Consider the following 23,527-nt stretch of genomic DNA (forward strand, 5'->3'; position numbering starts at 1 on the left):
ATAAGGAATAATATCTTTGCAGCATGTTGGCACATATTTAATAATCTCCAGAGGACTTAAAGGCATTAGTGCTCACACCTCAAACCATAGTCACAATGTGCTGTGGAAATCTTGCCTGTGGCACTTATTATACCACAGAGAATTAAAACACAACAGCCATTAATATCAGGCATTAAGTGACTCATCACCTCTGTGTGCTCACAGCGCAGTATTATAGCTGGTACTCAATCATCCTGAGCAACGTGGAAGTGCAGCTACACTGTACGGCATGTGCAATCAGCATTTATGTGTTTGCCCATTAACAACCTCTTTGATTTGCCTCCACTGCGTGTTCAGTGTTAGTGCATTGCTGCATGCATATTACATTTTATAACATTTTAAATTAACTGCGTAGAACCAAAAATAATCTCATCATCATAATCATGTGGAGTTCCCTCTTCATAGGCAGACACTTAGATTATCAAAAATACAATTTCACCAGATCACCCTTTTGATGAGATATCACATTTCTTGTCCCAGTCTCCCACTTTCACATCGCCCAAACACATCTTTCACAAATAAGACTCCTCCTCAAATCCCTTCTTCATTTTCTGCACAAACGACAAACTGTAAGCTAGGCTTTTTTTTAAAATATATTCCAGCGTTTGTTCCATGTAGGATGCAATCTCACATTGCTATCAGAATATTGCATTGGGTGACCTGGTAAGACTGAAAAGAGTCAGTTATAGTGCCAAATTTTTATTTAATAATTTTTCAACAGAGACTGTTCATGAGTACAATCCAGTAGCATGAAGTGAATCGGACAGGGTCAAGTAGTGAGCCCTGTGGACACCTTGTGTGACTTCAAGAAAATCGGGTTGATGATCATCTGCAACTATTCCTTAAGTTCTACCATTGCACATTCATGTTAAGGCCAATTAATCCAAGTAGATTAAAAAAAATAATGGTTCAAAGCATCGGATGCGTTAGACAAGTCAATGAACGGTGAAATACAGTATTCCTTGTTGTTTCTATGACCAGTGCTTATCACGCTGCTCAGAAAAATAAGTGATGCTACTGAAAGGTTATGTGCTGTTCTGAAATTTTAACTGGTATGACAGTTTGGCTATATACCCATAGATGTTTGGATTGCTTGCGTCACAATCTTTTATGCAGATGTGGCACATATGTTACTTTCTAAACAACACTAATACTCCTGGTAAATGCTTTCACATGTTAACCAGATAATCCCTACACAGTATTTGTAACTCCTCATATTGCGATGGTGGTGACGTTGCTTCCACTACACTGTGACCTTGCTGTGTGCTGGAACAGACTATGTCTGATAAAAGTGGCACCAGGCACTGTGAAGTTTGGGTTTGCACAGACATTATCAGCATGTGGTCCTTTGATTGTGGAAGAAGAAAAGAGGTTAAAAATAAAGAAAAGCTGCGCTATGGGGTCTGAAATCGCTGATTTGCTCGAATGAGCAGCCAGACAGCTCAGTCTCACAGACTTCCTCCAATGCAGATTCTCTGTCAACATGCTGAGAGTCATCTGGCTAATGTGCCACAGAAAAAGCACAGATGGCCACCAGTCAGTTTGTGTCGTGGCCTGGCATGTCAGGAATCTGACTTTAAATGACAGTGTGTGCATACGTGGGCACAAGCCAAAGATTTTTGCATCATTGTCTGTACTTTCAGTTTGTCGGATCTCCCCAAGTTACATATTTCTGCTAGAACTGTGGTGTTATTGGAATATAGACCTTTTTCAACTCACTGGTACAGTAAATGTAATGAATGAACTGAGTGAACTCCAAACAGCTCTCTGATAAGATGCAACAGAAAGTACATTCAAATCAGTGTGGCTGTGAAAGTAACAGTAGGTTTCACTTGATTACCCCAATAAATGCACCAATTAAGTGCTTAGTCACTTCTGCTCCACTATTAACATGAACGAATGTTGACGATTTCAATAATCATTCTGCCTTTTATTTAAAAAACAACAAAAGACTGACTCAAAGACTTCTGACTACACATGGCTGTCTTGTTGTCTTTTCCTCTGCCTCGCCTGCTGTTTCTGAATATATTCATATTTATGCAGTAAGATAAATTGGTGGGTCTTTTCATCAACTCAGTTCAATTCAGTTTTTCATATAGTGCCAAACAATAGTCAGCTCAAGCTGCTTAATATTGTAAAGTAATGACTGTACAATATTAGAGCGAAAACCCCAACAGTGACAGAGCAAGTCTTTGATGACCGTGGGGGAGGATGGTAGTAGACTTGAAATTCAGTGAATTTGCAAATTTATGTATCTATTTTTCCATACAAGTCCGGGCAATTCCTTTAACCTATTACATTGCACAGATCCTCATCTGTACTCCAACGCCAGAGGCTCAACTGACCCGATTGCAAATGCTTCGTAATGCAGCTGTTGACTTCTGGAGCAAAGAAAAGACAGCAACTCCCGTTTTGTCTCAGTTTACCCGGCTACCAGGAGGTAAAGCAGGTCATATACTAATCAGAAGGTTCACAGTTTGATCGCTGGCTGCTCCAATCTGCAAGCCAAAGTATTCTACCAGTGCATCTAAGCTGATTTTAAAAAATCGGTCCCACAGCAAGAAGATTCTGAGCTCTAACCTCACATTTGGCTGGATTCTCTTTCTGTGTTCATGTGCTCTCCCTGTGCCTCGTGGGTTTCCTCTGGGTTCAACCCGTCCACATTTTAGAGACCGGGCGACCTGTCCAGGATGTCTCCCACTTCTGCCCTCTGGAATCTGGGATATTTCCCAGCATTCCTGCAACCCTGAGCTGGATAAGCAGTCAAGAAAATGGATAGATTGTTTGTTTTTAAAGCCTTCTGTGATTCACCTCCACAGTATATTAGGAGTGTCTGTGGCTCAGGACGAAGAGCAGGTCATTTACTAATCGGAAGGTTGATGATTGCTCCAGTCTGCATGCCAAAGCATGCTTGGGCAAGATACTGACCTCAGAGTTGCTCCCGTTGCATTCATTGAAGTGTGAATATGAGTGTTAGACTTAGATACAGTAAAAATGCTTGTATGAACATGTATGCAAATGAGATGTGTTGTATAAAAGAAGAACCAGTTCACTGATCCTTTATTACAGCTCTATTTTATATACAGGTCTCTTACGTTGGCCTCCTATCAGCTCTTCTCACCTTCAAATGAAAGATGCACATTTTCCTCTGTTGTTTCCTACACAAGTCTTGTCCAAAATAAGTGACGATTTTTTAATCACCCACCTACTTTTCCTAATGTTTCTATTAAACTTATGTTATTTATTCTCCTAATATGTTTTTTAGATGATTTATTTAATTAAAATTTAAAGGAGTGCTTTCGAGCACTCAGAGTAAATGAGGACAGCCACTGTATTGCGTCATGTGTAGTAGTAATACTCTTATTCTCTAGACATTAGCATAACTGTGGTGACAAAACATGGGACTTTGGTTTAAAAGAGAGCTCCTCATAACTAGAAGATTACAGTTTCATTTAAATTGCAATGGAATGCAAGGCTAAGGTTTCTAGGATGTTATTTAATTTGATCACTATGTTCAGAGTGAGGAAGGGTCTTTAAGTGAAACGTGCTCAAATACACAAGTGGGAGTTTAGTGTCACCTCACAGCCCAAAGTCCGTCTGTTTGTGGACCTTACGTGGTTTTGACTGTTCTATTTCCATCAGCTGTTCTGTCTTTCTTCCAAAGTTTAGATACCTGAAAGTAGAGCAGGGCGATATGGCCAAAAATATTTATCACGATATATATTTGAAAATTTGCGATAATGATATAACCGACGATATAATTGATGCGAGACAAAATACAACTCCACAACATTACTAGCGCAAAAAGACAACCTTCCATTTATTTTCACTTAAACAAGAAGCTGGTTTTTATGTACATTAAAGCTTTATAAAAATGTAACAGTGCAAATGCAAATTCCTTGCTGAAAGTTTAACCAAAAGGCATTTCCAGTAGAAATGGGCTGACATATCCTGAGCATAACCATGTATAATATCCACTGAAGTTAAAAAGAGGTGCTTTGCAACATTAAACTGCAGTGTGCAGTACGTATTTTTCGGACCATAAGGTGCACGGGATTATAAGGCACATTAAGCGAAAAAAAGCAGTCAGATAAATCAAACTTTATTAAACTCATTCTTCTTGCTTCCTCCACTTCTGTACCATTGATTCATTAATGTTGAATTCTCTGGCAGCTGCTCTATTCCCATGTTGTTGCAGTATATGAATGACTAACCTCGTATTGTGGATGGATTATCTCAGTTGTTCTCCTGACTGAGATTACCGAAAAGCACCACTGAACGACACAGGAAATCATTCCTGCCTGTAGCCATCTCCCTGTACAACGCATCCACTTAACACACTGTTTGCTGCTACAACTACACATGTTTCTTTTCCAAATATTTATTTATAAGTGACTTATGTATGTATGTATGTATATATATGTATATATTGTACTATTCTTAGTTAGCGTATTGTCTGTCTTGTCTTAATGTTGGTTTAAAATGGAGCACTGTAAAAAAAATAATTTCCCCCAGGGATCAATAAAGTATTCTGATTCTGATTCTGATTCTGACTGAAGTTTGGTCCGTTTACAGCATCCTGCCATGCGATTGCATTTGTCTCTAACCATGAAGAACCTTCACGTTAACTTTTATAAGTGGAAAAGTGTTAGTGTTGGTCCTCCAGCTTCACTGTTTATGTTATGCTAACATAGCTGTGTCGCTAGCGATCACGTAGCACATCATTATATACCAACTAGCCCAACTTCAGTAACCCTACAAACGTCACTGCTGTTTAGTTTCCTGTCTTCATTTATGTTGGAAGTGATAGCAGAGCTGTACGTTTGATTTTTTTCAGAAATCTCTCTGTCAGAACATGCTATATCATGCTTAGGTAACTAGCGAAACTAGCGAGCTAACTTCCGCTAGCTTCCTGCTAACTTCTAACTCCGTTAAATGTAATAACTTTTGTTTTCATGGATGCCTGGAAGTTAAACTTTATAGTTACACCTGGTAAAGCAGCAATGCTGATCGTTTTATTAAAGATGAAAGAATTTAGACAGTTTTTAACTCTAAGTGATGCTGCAGTGTTGCATACGGAGTTTAGGACCCAGATTACTCCCAGATTTAAGAGCATCTTAGTCCGACAAATACGACAATAACAACGGCCGCTTGCATGTTCTGCAAAAAAATGTGCTTTGTTGTGTATCTGACGGACAAACACCAAACCAGTTCCACATCACGGAAGTTGCACCATTTTTACAAACCAATTCTGGTTCATCTGTTTCACTCAACAATCGGCCATGTGCGTATGAAAACAAAGGCACTGCGCATGCGCGTTTTACTCCCATTCTATCGCGATATTTCATTTTCCTATCGTTGCCTAACATTATACCGGTATTACCGTGAACGGTATAGTATGGCCCAGCCCTACCTGAAAGTCGGATGAACTGGTCATTGTGCACAGCTGCTAGTCATTTGTTCAGGTATAATGGTGTTATCAGTTAAGTTAATTTCTCTGGCTACCTTGTAAAATCCTACAAATCATATTTTGTCATTATAAATTAAGATTTAGTTATCACTGCAAACAAGTACATTCTCATTTCACCATTCTCTCTGCCTACTTGGTGCAAGACGCACATTTGAAACACTGAGATGCAGGAGTTATTGATCAGCTTATCTGATTAGAATGAAGTCGATGCTGTGACGAGCTGAAATTGCATTGTGTCTTTGTGGTAGAGCCAGTACCAATCAAATTGGTGCAAATCATACGCCGACCTCTAGAAAAGAAAAAAGAGAGAATGCTTTTCATGGCTTACAAGTCCTCCAATGATCTAGAGAAAACAAAAGACAGCTTTGTGTGATAAAGACGCAATTTCTCTGAGAAATAAGCCATTAGCTTTTCAGGTAATGAGATAATTTAACCTGTTATCGCGAGAAAACGAGCTTTGTTATCTCCAGATTACAGCTTTTAATAGCAATTGTGAGAGGAGACATTGTGGGCTTCTGTACATCCTGGTATATCCTTTTTTTGGTGACTTTGCCTTCACTTGATTCTCATCCAGCAACATACATCTACTGTAAGAAGATTAGTGTGCTAGCTATTGAGAGATTTAACCAAGAGGGCGAGCCAGGTCTGCAGAAGAGCACCTGAAGTGGCCTCCACTTTACTCAGGAGGACCAGGGTGCATAAGTCATCCACTCTAAAAACATATTTGCCTGGCCCAAGCTGGCCCACAGAGTTCAGCTTGAGTACACCTCTGTGTAACTGTCTCCAGATCTCCGCTTCCCCCAATCTTCTCTTTTGACCTCTCTTTTTCTGCCTCTCTCTAGGATGCGCACACACACACACACACACACACACACACACACACACACACACACACACACACACACACACACACACACACACACCTCCTCTACCTGCTGGCAGACTCCCAATATTGCTGTTTAGTACTCTACTCACAGAGGGAATGATACTATCTTCCAATAACACTGAGGGTTCATTTTTATTCCATCATGTAGATACCAAATTGAGGCCAGTGTGGGGCTAATATTGATGGCATTACCTTCCATCAAATGCTCTATTTACTTCTTCTATATCAATCTTATTCCTGCACCGCTCATTGTCTCTCACAAGTAATTTCATTCCAGGTTAATTTCATGACTCGATTTGGAAATATACAAAAGAACTAATCAATTTTCTTGTACTTAAGAATCTGCCATGTCTCTTATCCCTCAAATAAATATTGCTGAATGTCAGTGAAGGATTCACGTTATTGTTAGAGAAGGCCTGTTGTTTCTATTAATATCCTGGGAAGTAAAAGCACTATGGTGGGAGGATATGCGCTCGTGTAGAGACTGCTTTTTTTGTTAAGTCTGTTTGTGGGCTCCCCAGTGCACTAACAAGCTAACTAACTTTTTCATTCCCTCACAGTATAAAGTACAATGAAGGTCACATTCAGAGTGAGTCTTAAAAAATAAAAGACAAAAACACTTGTGAGGACACAGACTTTGTATGAATACTCATATGTTTCAAGCCAAGTTCACTAAATCCACTCACAGTGCATCAGCCTCATTACAATCGTGAGCCCGATACAGAGAAGTATCATACAGAGACTATACAGACTGTAGAGGTAGCATAAGTAAATTCCCCATTGGGTTTAAGCATAATGTCAGTGCTTATAGCACCACTAAAATCCCATTTGCAGTCTCATCCAACTTGTCCAAGTGCTCCATCAAGAGCAATTACCAGCTGTTCATGAGCAGGAAGTCAGTGAGGGATCATGTCCTTTTAGCAGAACTAAAACCAATGAATTAATGGATTATATGTAAAACTGTACTTTATTTCTCACTTGGGTTTCAAAGCAGGTAGTTGGGACATTGCATGTATAAAAAGAGACACATGACAGTCTGAAGTGACACCATGTCAATCTCCAATAAGAAAAAAACGTGAAATACACTCAGCAAAACTATCATTACGGTAAAACACTAAGTCAGGAAGTGGCTGAAACATGAGTCAAACCGGGCAGGGCTGTAGAAATACATCAACCCAGCAGCAGGACTGGGATCTGCTCCTTTGTGTGAAGAGGAAAAGGAGGAGCACTACCATAGCCCTACAAATCACCTCCAGCTGGCTACTCATCTATGTCAGAATCAGACTCAATAAGGGTGACATGAGGTCCTGACATCCTTTAGTGGGACGTGTGCTCACAGGTCAGCATTTATGCTGCCATTTGTGGTCATGCTACTCTGAGGGAGAAACTTGGAATTACTCTTTACGTGTAAGGCAAATATCAGGCTCTTCTTGCTTTAATAATATTAGAAATAAATACACTCAGCAAGATTCATTCATTTAATAAATTACAACAGAAGATAAACAAAATAAATAAATGAAATATTTATACTAGTTTGATTCTATCTCAGTCTGAGATTCTTTCCTGCTGTCACTTATGGTCATGTTAGTTTGTGCTTTCTCTGCTCGCACTGTGAGTGCAGGGCCTCACCCACAACCACATGGCACGTGGAGGCGAGCTGATGAGAAATAAGTAAAAAGCAATAAAATAATGGAGTTCATAGGGACACATTATGTTACTATGATTGCAATAAAAATAGTCCCAACAAGTGCTGGGAGAGAGATCAAGAGAAAGCATCATTATCATCATCATCAGAGCTCTATCACTACTTGCCAACAGTTTGGACTTAAGTCAAAAACTTTGTGCAAGCATCCAAAGACAAACTGTTGATACCAATAACAATGAAAGCAAAGCCAGACACCAATATCATGTCTGTTTGTTTTTGTTTTTATTTTTTTAGAAAAGTCATGAAACAAGGTAGTCTAGCATTGACTAAGCTAAAGACCATTAGCTTTGTTGTCCAGTTTTATATCGTTTTTATCCCTCATTTGCATTAGTGTAAACTGCTCTTAATGTAAAAAGCTTCTTTGCATACAGCTATGTTTTAATAGTTTATGTCATAATTACATCATTTGACTATTTGAACCTATTGCTCCATTAGTCATCAAGCTGATAGCTATCTCAGTTCATTTGGGTCTTTTTAAGGAAAGGAATAAAGAAGTGTGGGAACAAACCAAAAAATATATAAAAAATAGATTTAACTAATATTACAATCATAATTTTAAAATATATAGCCCTCCAAATAGCCTATATGATTAATTATTTTCTTTTATTTCACAATGATGATGGACACATTTTATTGTACAGCTAAGTCAAAGACAACCACCAGTGTTCTCTGTAGTTACTTGAAGCCAGTTTAGCTTTAGAAGAGGTTGGACAGCTTAGCCAAACTAGCATCACAGTTTCCAAACTGACATTGTGAAGTTGCTAATTAGAGGACAGTTCTGACATCTTTGTAAGGAAGTAATATCCCACTGTCTGCAACAATTGAATAATAACCCTGCTTTATCGCTGGCACAGAGGCTTCTCAGCCTTTATTTCCTATCTCTTGAAAGGCTGGCTGCAGTTAATACCATTAAGTTAGCTTCAAAACACCAGCTAGTGTTTGTTCCAAAACACAAGTACATGTTTGGAAGCCCAGAACTCCACATGCCAAGAATGTGAATAATTACTATTTGCTGGCACAAACATTTTATGAAACTTTTAGAGGCACAGCTAGATTTCATCCAAGATTTTAAAAGTACTTAAACTATTTTATTTTGGAAACCTTTTTTTCTTATTTAATTATTAGCATGATGACTATTTGGATCAAGTCATTACAAAAACTGATATTAATAAATAATAATAATCAAATTTCATCATATTTTGTTTAAAACTGTTATCAAATGCATTTCAGATTTAAATCTACTCCAAGTTGACTTCATGCTTTTAGAAATGCAGTATGTTGTGGGTCTGCAGGTTAACTTTGGGGTCATCCATCCTGGTTTCCCAGGGCTGATGCTGACAGTCTGCCTGTGCTCCCCTCCCTGCACTGCTTGTCTTTCTTGGCCGTGATGTAGTGCCCGGCATGTGGAAAGGTTAATTCCATTAGCCTGTTTGCTTATACAAGGATCCAACTGACACAACAGAAAAAAAGAAAACTTGGCATGAGGCTTTGTCAACACAAGGGGACTTCCAGCAAGAAGGCTGCAGCGCTTTAAAAGAAATGAAATATGGGAGAAATCACATTTATTAGCTTTTCACACTTTTCAAAGCTAAATTGTATTATCCCAGGTCCAGCTTTGAGGGCACAGGAAACTGAGATAGCAATTGAAATTTGGAAAGGCACTTTAGTTCTTACACCTTAGCCCGTACAAAATCTTTGAAAGTGCCAGTTGAAAGTTGTAATGAGAGGAGTAATCTATTTTTTTGGTGTGAAGGCATGAAGGTTTCCTACAACTAGTGCATTGTGAGATGATGAAATTTAGTTGCAGCAGTTTTCTTGGGGTCATGAAATAAAAAGCACTTATTGCCAGGCTCATATCATTTAATTGGCTTGGCTGTGGCCCCCTGCCAGTTCATTACAAGATGCCTGGATTACATTTGCCCACATTACAATGTAGGATTCCTGCCATTCCCTTAGTAAATATGGGAAATCTCCACATTTGAGTGTGACTTTGATAGCTTGGCTCAGAATCAGGTCTTGAATTATTTTATTTTATTTTATTTTTTAGATTTTACTTGAAATCAGCAGAGAACTGAATATAGGTAATTTTCACTCAGATGCAATATATTTCCAGATGGAAGGTGAAGGTGCTGTGGGGAAGCTTGAACATGTGTGACGCACAATTCCCTGCAGCACCATTCATCTGTGACTATTCAAACTTTATACTTGATTAGAAAACTCTGTGGGTAGAAAATGTTAATTATCCTAATCCCTGCTGTGATTGGACTGACAGCTGCTGGAGCAAAGTTGATTGTTAGGGAGGAGCAGTTCCCATAATATACTGGTGCAGCAGCTTTTTTATTTAGACAGTTCTTCCTCATCAGGATGTTTTTTTCACCTCATTAGGACCGGATGTATTGATTTGTGTGTGCCAGTGGAAGAGGGAAAAGTATTCTAACAATGACCTCAGCAATATTTTTGTTGCTCTGCGTAAATCTTTTTTTTAATGGACATTAGTCAAATAGAGGTGAAACATTTAGTTCTTGTGGTGGCCAGTTCTTGGTTGTAACTATGTTATAATCATAATTAAAAAGAAATTGTAACTTGTCTTATTTTGCCAGTTGTTCATGAATAATGCAGTTTTTCCAACATCAGTGATTTGTTTAGTAAAAGTACTGATGTAATGTTGGTAAACCTACCTGTTTCTGGGGCTGTTTAAATGATTTGTTGACATAATCGATGATGTCGACTATAAAAATTGGTCGATGCGATGTATACTAATAACACGTAAATGTGTTGTTGGAACTGCAATACACTACATCAAACTATGGGGGCAGTATTGCCTATGTCGCCTGCCAAGACAGCTCTCAATACTAAGGAAGAAGAGCGTAGCACTAAAACAGGAGGAGGGAAGAAAATGTAAGCTGAGATTTTAAAAAGTGTGAAAGCATTTAACAGAAAACAAAGTTTAATGCACGGCACTGTTGCAGTGCACGGGCATTTAAAAACGCCGGCAGCGCAGAGCTGTGACGTCAGCACTGAATGGATCAGTTTTAGTGAGTTAAGTTAGTGCGTTGCATTGATACCTGCGAACATCATCTAACAGATAAGAGCAAGCCTCACTCCAGAGCATGTCTACGGCGATCGTGAATTCTTGAACAGAATCATCTTTAAACTGGGAAACTTGTTATTTTGGATTTAAAATAAATCCGTTTTGATTTCATTTGAAGCGATATTTATAGACAGAAGGCAGTTTTAGTTTCCTATTTGCACATTATTGCTTTGTTTAAATACTACTAGCACTTTTTGCTGTGGAGTGGGATGAGACAACAGGGTGGGCAGACTTGAGCAGGTAAGGTACTTGAGCCTAGAGCAGGAGGTTTCCCTACAGCAGGGGTGTCCAAACTTTTTCACTGAGGGCCACATACATAAAAATATAGGAGCGGCTGGGGCACTTACCAGAAGTTAGGTATATGACCTTAACTTTAGTGTATTAAAGTTAGAAAAGTCACTTAAAAGTAGTCAAATATGTTATATTGTTGAATATAATTAAAGACAAAACTGCCTTCATCACAGCTTTCCATAAATGGATCTTTATTGATTTATTCAGAAAAAGCTTTAGCTTCTCAGAACAGCAGCCTCTTCTTAGACAGAAAATTTACAGCACAGAGAAAAAACATCAGCTGAGATCAGCTGACTTTGTGTGCTGTGCACAGAGGTGTGTACTCTGTGTGTTAACAAGAAAAACGCATATAAGAAAGTGGTGCGCAAAAGCAGGGTAGTGGTGGCATTGAAGCGCATTATTGATATTTGAAGCATGTGTACCTGCACATGCATGCTTATTAACACACGGGTACTGTGGAATATATTTTTTACTCACCTAAAGTACTCGGGCTCTCGTCCACTCCCGCAAAAAAAAAAAAAAAATAGCAGCTGTGCGGTTTAATGTTGGCTGACGAGTCTTCAATGCGTCGCACAACTGGATTTCTGGACATGCTGACGTTGTTGAAGTCCTGCACTTTTTTTCGGGCACATTATTTCGGAGACTTTAACGAGGCCGTGTTTTATGAGGTCTCCATTTTTTTAAAGCATTTTTATTGTAATCACTGAAACTGAGGGATTATTTTCAAGATTTTGGGTGGAAAAATCATCAGATAGCTAATAGCTAAAGTCTTTGCTCATTTAAAACCTGTTTTCTGCGGAGCCATTAAAGTTTTATAAAACTTATAAATACGAAACATTGTGAGCTGGCCAAAAGCACGACTCCTAATGAATAAAGGAAAGGCTACCTATTTATACAGTCATTGGATATTTCCTGTTTTGTGATTCTCCATAAACTTGTGTGGGAAAATCCCAGCAGATCAGCAGCTGCTGAAATACCAGCCTGTTTGACACCATGCCATGTTCACAGTCAATTAAATGGTTTTTTTCTCCATTCTCATGCTCAATCTGAACTTCAGTAGGTCATCTTTACCATGTTTTCATGCCTAAATGTCTTAATTTGCTACCGTGTGGTTGGCTCATTACATAATCACATTGTTTAATGAGCAAGCAGGTAAACAGTTAATACAAATTCCCTGAATGAGGTTTTGTTCGTGGTGGTTCAGTGCTACACTGATCTTAACTTTTTGTTTCTTGTATGCTGCTCAGCCACATCATACAATTCAAACAGCTAGACCCAAGTTAAAAAGATGATTAGCAGGTACCATAAACCCAGTGTGTAAATACTCCTTATCAGACTTCTTAATGTGCTTCTATTAAAAACCATCTGCTTTGGCACCATGCCTCTTTTTCCTTTCAATTAGTCAGGCGTTGTGCATGTTTTCTGTCACATCCTGTGCTTTTATGCAGTCTACCAGCTGCCCTTTTTATGCTCCTTTTATTTTGTTTGAACAAAGAGGGTCATGCAATTAGGACCCATCAATCTAGAAGGAGGATACAGCAGGAATGCTGGTGTTTTTGACACAGTGTTGATTACAGGAGAAGCAGGCTCAGTATATTTTGAGGTTATAAACATAGAAAGTGAGAAGCTGAGATGGATCTGTTGGGGATTTCACTGTGGTCAAAAACGAGCAAATGAACCATAAGGCATGGAACTGAGCCTATTTCCACTTATCATCTGGTTGATTTTTAAATAGTTGGTGCTAGATTGGATAAAACAGAAGAACTCCTGTCACTGATTATTCCACCTAGTGGCTATCATTGGTTCTGTTGCTCATATTTTACTTGTGTATGTGGCTAAATTGCATGTTTAATGTTTTTTTCAAAGTCACTTTCTGCTGATGGGGAACTGAAAAAAAGCTTAACAATCTCTGAAAGTGACGATATCATAGTGCTTGCTTTGTCAAAGTGGATATCAGAGCCAACAGCCCGAAACTCTAAATTACTGTAATTACTGAAGAGGAAAGTAGCTTTTCCACATTTAAAAAGTTGTAACCACCAGCATTGTTTTACAAATATTTCAGCTCGGCAACGCTTGTTTTCAAGGCTCTTGTCCTTGTCTTCATTTTGTTACCTTTAATATAAGGCCAGGCGAGGGTTTTGTTAATATAGACATAACAATAATCAATCACAGCAAAGTGTCCCCATGGTTGATTAAATCTACCACCATATGTCATATATAAAATATGGAAGTAGCCAGTGTGGCACTACCTGTGGTATCTTCACCGTTGTGAAGACTGCAGCTTAGTAATTTGCTCATAGGTTAGTGACAATTTTACAGTGTAGCAAAAACTGTTTTATTTTATTTATTTATTTATTTATTTACTTACAAAATATACATCATCTGTGCAATAAGTTAGTCCTACCTGACTGGACCATTAGCACCATACTATTCACATTATCTGATATATCTTATGAGTATGCATTTCCCCCCTTGTGAGTATTAACTGTGTTTGAGGAATAAACTGATAACTTTGTCTCAACTAAACTGGCTCTCTAAGGCTGGTCTGCTGTGGATGTTTGTTAAACCTTTAAATATCAAGCACAGTTACCTCAACAATAGAGTAGTATGCTGTTTGTTCATAACAGCAGTTATTATGTTAACAAAGTAGCAAATGCTGTCAATCATTATCAGGGTCCGTGGGTCGATGACATTAGGTTTTGAGATTTGGTTGGTTCACATTTTATTTTGGATTTGTGAAGCAGTCCTTTAGTATTTGGTCTTTTAAATTTGGTTTTATTTCAGAGTGTCTCTTGAGTTTTTGTTATTTATGTTTCTAATTCTTAGTTCTTAATGAAACGATGTTAGTTCCCTTTTATGTCACCTCTCTCCTAGTTTCTAAGTGTAGTTGGCCTTGTCATTGTGTTTATTTACTTTTGGTCCAGGCCTGGTTTATAGTGTTGTGTTAGATTCATGGGTCTTAGTCCTGGTTTCCTGTTTTATTTTCTAACCTTGTGTGTGTTCAGCGTTGCTTGTCTCTGTCTCAGCAGTTAGATTTTTGTCACCTGTGTCTTGTTTTGTTCCCAGATGTTTCCTCTCTGTTCCGATCTCCCCTCTGTGTACAGGGAGTGCAGAATTATTAGGCAAATTAGTATTTTGTCCACATCATCCTCTTCATGCATGTTGTCTTACTCCAAGCTGTATAGGCTCGAAAGCCTACTACCAATTAAGCATATTAGGTGATGTGCATCTCTGTAATGAGAAGGGGTGTGGTCTAATGACATCAACACCCTATATCAGGTGTGCATAATTATTAGGCAACGTCCTTTCCTTTGGCAAAATGGGTCAAAAGAAGGACTTGACAGGCTCAGAAAAGTCAAAAATAGTGAGATATCTTGCAGAGGGATGCAGCAGTCTCAAAACTGCAAAGCTTCTGAAGCGTGATCATCGAACAATCAAGCGTTTCATTCAAAATAGTCAACAGGGTCGCAAGAAGCGTGTGGAAAAACCAAGGCGCAAAATAACTGCCCATGAACTGAGAAAAGTCAAGCGTGCAGCTGCCAAGATGCCACTTGCCACCAGTTTGGCCATATTTCAGAGCTGCAACATCACTGGAGTGCCCAAAAGCACAAGGTGTGCAATACTCAGAGACATGGCCAAGGTAAGAAAGGCTGAAAGACGACCACCACTGAACAAGACACACAAGCTGAAACGTCAAGACTGGGCCAAGAAATATCTCAAGACTGGTTTTTCTAAGGTTTTATGGACTGATGAAATGAGAGTGAGTCTTGATGGGCCAGATGGATGGGCCCGTGGCTGGATTGGTAAAGGCAGAGAGCTCCAGTCCGACTCAGACGCCAGCAAGGTGGAGGTGGAGTACTGGTTTGGGCTGGTATCATCAAAGATGAGCTTGTGGGGCCTTTTCGGGTTGAGGATGGAGTCAAGCTCAACTCCCAGTCCTACTGCCAGTTTCTGGAAGACACCTTCTTCAAGCAGTGGTACAGGAAGAAGTCTGCATCCTTCAAGAAAAACATGATTTTCATGCAGGACAATGCTCCATCACACGCGTCCAAGTACTCCACAGCGTGGCTGGCAAGAAAGGGTATAAAAGAAGAAAAACTAATGACATGGCCTCCTTGTTCACCTGATCTGAACCCCATTGAGAACCTGTGGTCCATCATCAAATGTGAGATTTACAAGGAGGGAAAACAGTACACCTCTCTGAACAGTGTCTGGGAGGCTGTGGTTGCTGCTGCACGCAATGTTGATGGTGAACAGATCAAAACACTGACAGAATCCATGGATGGCAGGCTTTTGAGTGTCCTTGCAAAGAAAGGTGGCTATATTGGTCGCTGATTTGTTTTTGTTTTGTTTTTGAATGTCAGAAATGTATATTTGTGAATGTGGAGATGTTATATTGGTTTCACTGGTAAAAATAAATAATTGAAATGGGTATATATTTGTTTTTTGTTAAGTTGCCTAATAATTATGCACAGTAATAGTCACCTGCACACACAGATATCCCCCTAAAATAGCTAAAGCTAAAAACTAACTAAAAACTACTTCCACAAACATTCAGCTTTGATATTAATGAGTTTTTTGGGTTCATTGAGAACATGGTTGTTGTTCAATAATAAAATTATTCCTCAAAAATACAACTCGCCTAATGATTCTGCACTCCCTGTATGTATAGTGCTTTCTTCCTTCCTGCTGTTGTCAGAGCATACTGTTAACTTCACACTGTTAAGTTACTGTTTCAGTCCCTGTTTGAGTTCAGGTTCTCTGTGTCCTAGTGTGTCCTAGCCACAGTTTTTAGTTGCTCTTCTCTTGGACTTGTTTTTTTTCCGTTTGATTTTGTATATTGGACAAAAATCAAATGAAGGACTCGCCTTTTGATCAACTCTGCATTCTGGGTCCTTACTTCCAAGTCCTTCACATGAACCTAACTATATGTGTTTTGAATTTGGCTAATGATGTTACATTTAACAGCTATGTGCCATTTGTGAATGAGCCAAATCGGAGAGCTGATTCTTTGTAGTGAATGAGATGGAAGAGCAGAATCTTCAGTCACTCGTTCTCAGTCCATGCAGGCAGGGCCAGGACTTTATTTTGATGGGCACAACATGTGGCAAATCACAAGCAAAGACAGACTACGGTCATGCAATTATGTGAAAGGAGAGGGTTGTAAGTGCAATGGTACAGGCCAGGTCCACAGAGAGGCAGAGAGATGGGGAACTGGATTTAAATATAATTGCACTGAGAAAAAGTGAAGAAACAAACAAAGAGAGAAAAGGCTACAAATATGAAAATGTAAAGCTATAAACTGTAAAATGAAGATTTGGCCAAAATAATACCCATTTATAAACCCCATGTATTTTATTCCTAGTATTAATAAATGCATAAAAATTAAGGCTTTTATGAGAACACTGAATGCAAAATTGTTTCTCCGCACACCAACAACTCACAATTGTTAAATTAGGCTAAGATAAAAGGCTCTGAACGAAGAGCAGTTTGGAAGACATGAAAGCCTGCTCTTCTGTCTGGTATTGGATGCAAATTCTATGAAAAGCTTGGCTATCTGGCATCCTTAGATGAGATCATTAAGTGGGTTTTATCTGCCTTCTTCTATCTCATCCTTGCCAGTTACCAGTTAGTTTAAGGGGGAGTGTCACGTTTCCCCACAGCAAACAGGGGACCCACACTTGCAGTCGGAGGTCTCCCTGCTGCAGTTGCCTTGTTTACAATTTGCCGTTGATTTTGCTTTTGACAGAGGACAGGTGAATCTTTTTGTTGGTCTCACACTGACAGATCATGATTTCCTTTGGGCACATCATCAGTTCTTGCTTACTTTGTTCTTTCTGTTCCCCTCCTATCGTCCCCACTCCCAGCCTCCTTCCGACACTCCCCTTGCTGCACTCGCTCTCCATGTCATCTGAAAACAGTAGTGACAAAGTAGAACATCTAAAGTTCAGAAGTGTCTCATCAAAGCAGCTTTGTACAGGCAGCGTACCATTATGCCATTAGTAAAGGATTTGCTACGCTTCAGTGACTTTGTCTCGGGGAAAAACATGGCATGGATGAAGGTGTCAAAGCACTACCACCTCTGCCAGCATTTGTTTCACCTATCTCTATAGAGTGGAATTCAATACAGATCACACTCATTAGCTGAGTATTGAGCACCAGGAGCCAAAAAGGCTGACAGTTTTTCTACTGAAGGGAGAGTGAAGAAGACAAGAGCCCTATTAGCAAGATGTGCTGAGAAAGACAACCTGCGTATAATGAAGGAGTCCTTCAAGCCACATACGTCTGGCTGGTCTTATGCTCCCTCAACTGGTCCAAAAGCGGTGAAATAGAAGAGTCCCTATCATTTTCCAGAGTGAGGCTGATGGACGTTAACGACACCCTCATCCTTTCAGAGCCTTTTTAACGATGGAATTTTCCTCCTCTGTCTTTGAAAGGATCTGTCCCTTTATGTGACCACCGGCTCTGACATGACATCCTTTGGAATCTGTGGGGAGCAAAAGTCATGCTGGCATCTGTCATTACACACATGCCTACCCACACATCTGGCCAAGGTCAAAAAACCAAATATGTCATGTTCCTTTATAATTTAGGTCATTTTGCTTGTAATTTCCTGCGTGCCTTAAGCTTTAGTTTACGTGCCAATTTCTGACCATCAGCTGCACTGAGACAAAAATGCAGAAAAAGGCATCTGCCAGCTCTTATTAATTTCACATAAAAATCCTCTGAGCCAGACTATGATTAGAGTAAAATGTTGAACCAAGGAAAAACAAGTTCCCTGCAATGTTTGTGGTTTGATCTAGGCTAAAGCAGCTCTGAGGTATCAGAAGAATATTTTGACAGTGCTGAGGTACAGCTAAAGTAAACCTCATGCATAATTTACACTGCTTGTAAATAAGTATTAAGCAAAGCTACAAAATCAGACTGGATGTAGAAGATATGGTTGGTGTTCTTGTTTTTCTGGCCTGTGGGATTTAACTGTCCTAGACCTGCTGGTCTGGAAAAAGCAAAGAAGGCAGTTTTACTTTTTTAATTGACACCATAATGTTTCACTGAACTGCCTTCAGATATGTATGATACAGAAATCCAGCCAAATATGGCTGCTTTCCCTTTATGAACTTTCATTGTTCATTTTGACCTGGTCAGAAGTGCATTATCTTGGTTTTTGGCTTCAGATGAAGTTGCTATTATCAGTCTTTGCAAGCTGCAAAACAAATGCAACCATTTTTTCTTTTATTTTTTTGAGTATGTCGCTATTCCACTTTTAGTTCATTGTTTTTCCTGATTGATATTTTTGTCATTTGCAGATCTGAAAGTGAAAGTCCGAGACGCGTCAGGTATGTGGTGCCCGGCTCGCTGTACATACGCTGTCATTCTTTTCTTATGCCCTTCTAGACGTCTGCTGCTGTGCACTCTCACTTATCAGCACTACCCTACCCATATAACTATACTGCTATCCTCGGGGAAGCAGTGATATCATAGTGCTCCCTGCTGTGTTTTCTCTCTGATTCTTCTTTTCCATCGATAGATTTATTCCTCCAGGACTGTTTTGTTTTGTACTTAAAAAAACACATTTACGTTTCGTATCAAGGACTTTGCAAACTCTGACTGGTTTAAGAGGAGAATTGTATAAACTAGATAGATATCAACTCAAGTTACGCTAGTCCTAACAGATTCACTGATTTTAATGCCAGTCCACTTCAGCTGATTCCCTTCATGCTCTTTAGGCTGCTTTAGCATGGCTGCAGTTACTGCATATCTGCAAAATGCTTTGTAAACCACCTCCACCCCAGCTCCTTCTTTCATGCTGTTTCTGTGGCTATGTGAGTGTTCCTTTGACTGCAGCTGTCCTGGCTGGAATATATTAGGTTCACACACATGAACGGCTGTATATGACTGACCATCTCATTCTAAAATCCTAGCTAATATTATGCTGGTAAGATTTTCATCATAGGATGTGCCTAGCTATAAAAATTTCAATGACAAGGCTCTGCTTTCAGCTGATGTTAGATGTTGATTTGGATAACGTAGTTTCAACATCAACAGTACAATGATCGTAACTTCTTAGCATCCACAAGGTAACCCCAGCTCATGGTTATGTTTTTAAATAATCTGTTAAGGTTTTACATGTAGGTGTTCTAGACAGGCCAAAATGGACTGGGGTGTGTCATTAGCAGTGTTGGTCAAGTTACTTGAAAAAAGTAATCAGAAAGTAATTACTGATTACTTCCCAAAAAGTAATCCCATTACTTTACTGATGACTTATATACAAAAGTAATTAGTTACTTAGTTACTTTTAAAAACATGATTTACACCCTAAATAGGTGATAAAGCAATAGATCTTTCATCCCAATTCTACCTTTTCTGCATAATCCATCATATAAAATGTAATCAAATGAAAAAGTCTCTATTTAAAACTTGTTTCATTAGTTTTAATCTTTTAGCTTTATGCATCAAGCAAACATTAAATTATATGCACTCACTCTTTCAAATAGATGCAAGTAAAACACAGCAGAAAATAAGTAAAATCAAAGACTCAGCGGTCTTGTTGCTCTATTTTCACCTGTTTATCAGGAGTGGGGCAGGCGGAGGTTTGCCCTGGTACAGGTCTGTTGCAGCCGTTATGTCAGTGGAAGGCAGTTTCTCTGTGAATTTTACACTATCGTTGCAGCATACTCGGTGCTTGCTCGGAGGTTTAGGGGTTTTTTTCTTACCACGCAGTGAACAGCGGACACTGTTTTTGTCACTTTTTACGGAATCAAACTCAAAGTAAGGTCAGTACTTCCACGCTTTAAACGCTGCACGGTCATACTCTCTCCAGCACTCGATATATTATATTATATATTACCTATTGTTGATCTGCACACAGCTGTTGCCACGAACGTTGCACTCGCTTACGTCATTGTCATGTTAATCACAGGGCAGCACAACACTTTCATCACAGCTATAGATGCTCCGGCTGGATGGGGCTGTGACTCTGTAATATGTGCCTGTAGTTCTGATGGAGAATAGAACTGGAGTTACCTGGGATATAAATGGAAAGTTGTAGATGCACCAGTTTGTCAACGCATCAGCCAGTTACTATTGTACTATAGTACCGCTGAAATCTTTAATTGCATATAGTTTGTTTTTCGTAAACCCTATCCCCCTATTATTGTGTGTACATATATACATATACATACCATTTGTCTGATTTAATAGTGCTACTGTGACTACTAGGGGTGGGCGATATAAACGATATAAATTTGGTCAACGATAGAGATTTTGACTATACCGCTCTATCGTGATAGCGCATGTTGATGATGTCATCAAGCTGCGCCTGTTTTGGTCAAAAGCATCACAGCGGCTACAACCATTATCATCTGCAAATTATGCCGGGCGACAGTCATAGCAAAGAGATGAAGCACTTTTGAAATAAGGGGAAAGCCAAAAACGTTTTAATTAGTTTCAAAAATCTCTCAGTCAGAACATGGTATGTCATGTTTAGGTGGAAACTAGCGAGCTAACTTCCTGTTAACTTAATAAATTCTGTTTTCATGGATGCCTGGATGTTAAACTTAATCGTTACACCTGGTAAAGCAGCAACGCTGACGATTTTATTAAAGATGAAAGAATTTAGGCCGTTTTTAACTCTTAGTGTTCGTTTCACTTTGGGACCTGAAGGGACGGAGTTTTGGACCCAGATTACTCCGCGAAGCTCCTCACTACGGCAGCCGTAATGCTCTGACAATCCATCAAGCAGTGCGGCTTACCAAAGTTGTACTAAAACATTTTTTAACAGATTTCTGCACGCAGAAATCGGTTCGAGGTCAGTAAGCACAACCAGAACACTCTCGATTTTTGAGAAAATTAAAGGACTTTAAGTGTGCCTTATAGTGTGGAAAATACGTTATACAGAAGAAAAGAATATATCGTGATATATATATCGTTACCGCACGTGCTTCAAATTATATCGCGATATGGATTTTAGGCCATATCGCCCAGCCCTAGTGACTACAATGGACGTAAGCAGCAGTGTTTACTGGGTCACTGTTACAGTATGAGACTGCTATTTACTTTGTACTTTTTAATTTAATTTTCAATACCCCGAGATGATTGTTGGCATCTGCAGAGTAAATAACTTGGGAGCACTGCGGGGAAAAAAAGAACGAAAGAAGGAAAACGGTGTGAAAAAACTCAAAATTTCCTGATAATTTTCTGGCAGTACAAACTGTTGAAACGTGAGGCCAAAGTGAAGAGAAGCATAGAGAAACAATGGCCAACAAACGGGAGAAAACAGAAACTACAGCATGACATGCACTATATAAATATGAACACGATGAGTGAAAAGTACTCTGTTACTCTGTTGCCACTGAAGTATGCTGTTTATTTTTAACAAAATCCTGGTCCCCACAAGTTTGAAGGCATTTTTGAGACTCGAAATGTGGCTTTAGTGACAGGGTTACAATTAGGTTATGGTTAGATTTAGGGTTAGACATTCATTTTTCATGGTTAGGGTAAGGTTAGGTCCTTTACCCTACACACAGGGTTGACCAGCCAGCAGTCACTTTAGGGGAAACACTGGTAAAACCTTTAACTGAAATATGAGAACCACTCATTTAAATTACATCAAATTGAACACTACACTTATTTGTCTGTCCTGCAATACATGTGCCAAGTTTGAAGCATTGCAGATGTAATAGTTTCTGAGACAGGAGAAAAAAAAAGGCTGACATAGAAGTAGGTTTGCTCCAAACAGCACCTTGGACGTCCAAATGCACAAACAGTGCAGCAGGCAACACGGGACTCACTGCATCCGATTATCAGTTGCATTCTGAGAACCACTGCAAAAGAACCACTCTGACTGTTTGGACATTTCCTGACCTTGAAATTGGTTTTGTGTGTTTGTGTTCTATTTTGGGTTTTGTGGTAATGTGGTGGAAAATGAGAATAGTGATCTCAGAATCACATCCTTTTCAGAAGCACCGTCAGTTTGCTGCATCAGCAAGAGCAAAATATTTTAGAAAATATAAGAATGATTCTTAAAGTCTGTATTCAACATCAGCCCTCAGCCCTTTGCTCAAAAACCTAAGAAAGAATTTTGTTTAATGTGGTTGTTGCAGGACCATCTGTAAATCGCTCTGCATCAACGTAGAAATTAAGGAATTTATAGGTAAATGCATCAAAGGAATGACACTAGATTTTGCTTAGACAGGCTTAGAGTTTGTCTTTGCACTTAGACTGCTTAGAGAATGAAATGGGTTATGGGCGTTAATATACTGCTAATTTAGGTTATGCTTCATATGACATTTGAGGCCAACATAAATAACACACTACTTGATGTAAGTGGCTTTTTTCTGTGGTTATAGGCTGACAACATCACATTGATTAAAAATTAGAGGACTTGTGATTGTCTTTCACCAGCTGCTGTGTGCTTGTTTACCCTCTTGAAGTAAAGTTTCTGTGATGAAACACAGCTATATGGACTGTACCAACTTAAGCTAATTAGGGAGGTGTTTTTTTCCTTACGTCTGTCCAATTTATTTTGATTCAAGTGATGACCTCTGCTGAAAAAGTGTTAAAATAAGTGTTAAAATCTGCAGTTGCACTTGAGACTGGCTCCAATAGCAATGTTAAAATGTTTAAATTAACAATATTAAGAATCATGTTTATAACCTGCTACAGAAGACTGTGTATAGTTTTTTCCCCCTCTTAATAACAGCTGTGTAGGATTATTCTTAAATAACTCAACTGGATACTCGTAGGGCTTAAAATTATGAGCATGGCTACTTTGACAAGTGTTGTGTGACTCCACTGGACCTCTAGTGACACATATAACTGTGAAGCTGAATTTAAGAAATAAGTGCTTAAAGTTAAGGTTTTAAAAACATGTTCAATGTCATCTTCTGTCAGTAAGGAATGTTTTGTCACCAGGTTGGTTGGATGGTTGTCATCAATAGACTTACATTAGTTTATGTTAGCTAGCTATAAACAGAACCACTAATTCAGGAGAATCAGTCTCAGGGGGTCACTTTTGTGCTGGCCCTGGCTGATATACCACGAGTT

At 39.1% G+C, this 23,527-nt stretch overlaps 1 protein-coding gene across 7 annotated transcripts in view; it reads left to right on the top strand.

The window, feature by feature from the left end:
- The window catches only part of iqsec1b (IQ motif and Sec7 domain ArfGEF 1b), a 248,814-nt gene that overhangs the window by 42,840 nt on the left and 182,447 nt on the right, over nucleotides 1-23,527 (top strand). For 4 of the 7 annotated variants that reach the window (XM_004559864.4, XM_076883664.1, XM_076883665.1 and 1 more), the window contains exon 2: nucleotides 18,790-18,819. The exons of the other annotated variants lie outside the window; for them this stretch is intronic. In XM_004559864.4, coding sequence (XP_004559921.1) covers nucleotides 18,790-18,819 — 30 coding nt within the window. The remainder of the gene's footprint in view (nucleotides 1-18,789; nucleotides 18,820-23,527) is intronic. 7 annotated transcript variants of the gene reach the window in all.

This window comes from Maylandia zebra, linkage group LG5 (genome assembly GCF_041146795.1).
Source record: "Maylandia zebra isolate NMK-2024a linkage group LG5, Mzebra_GT3a, whole genome shotgun sequence".
NCBI lineage: Eukaryota > Metazoa > Chordata > Actinopteri > Cichliformes > Cichlidae > Maylandia > Maylandia zebra.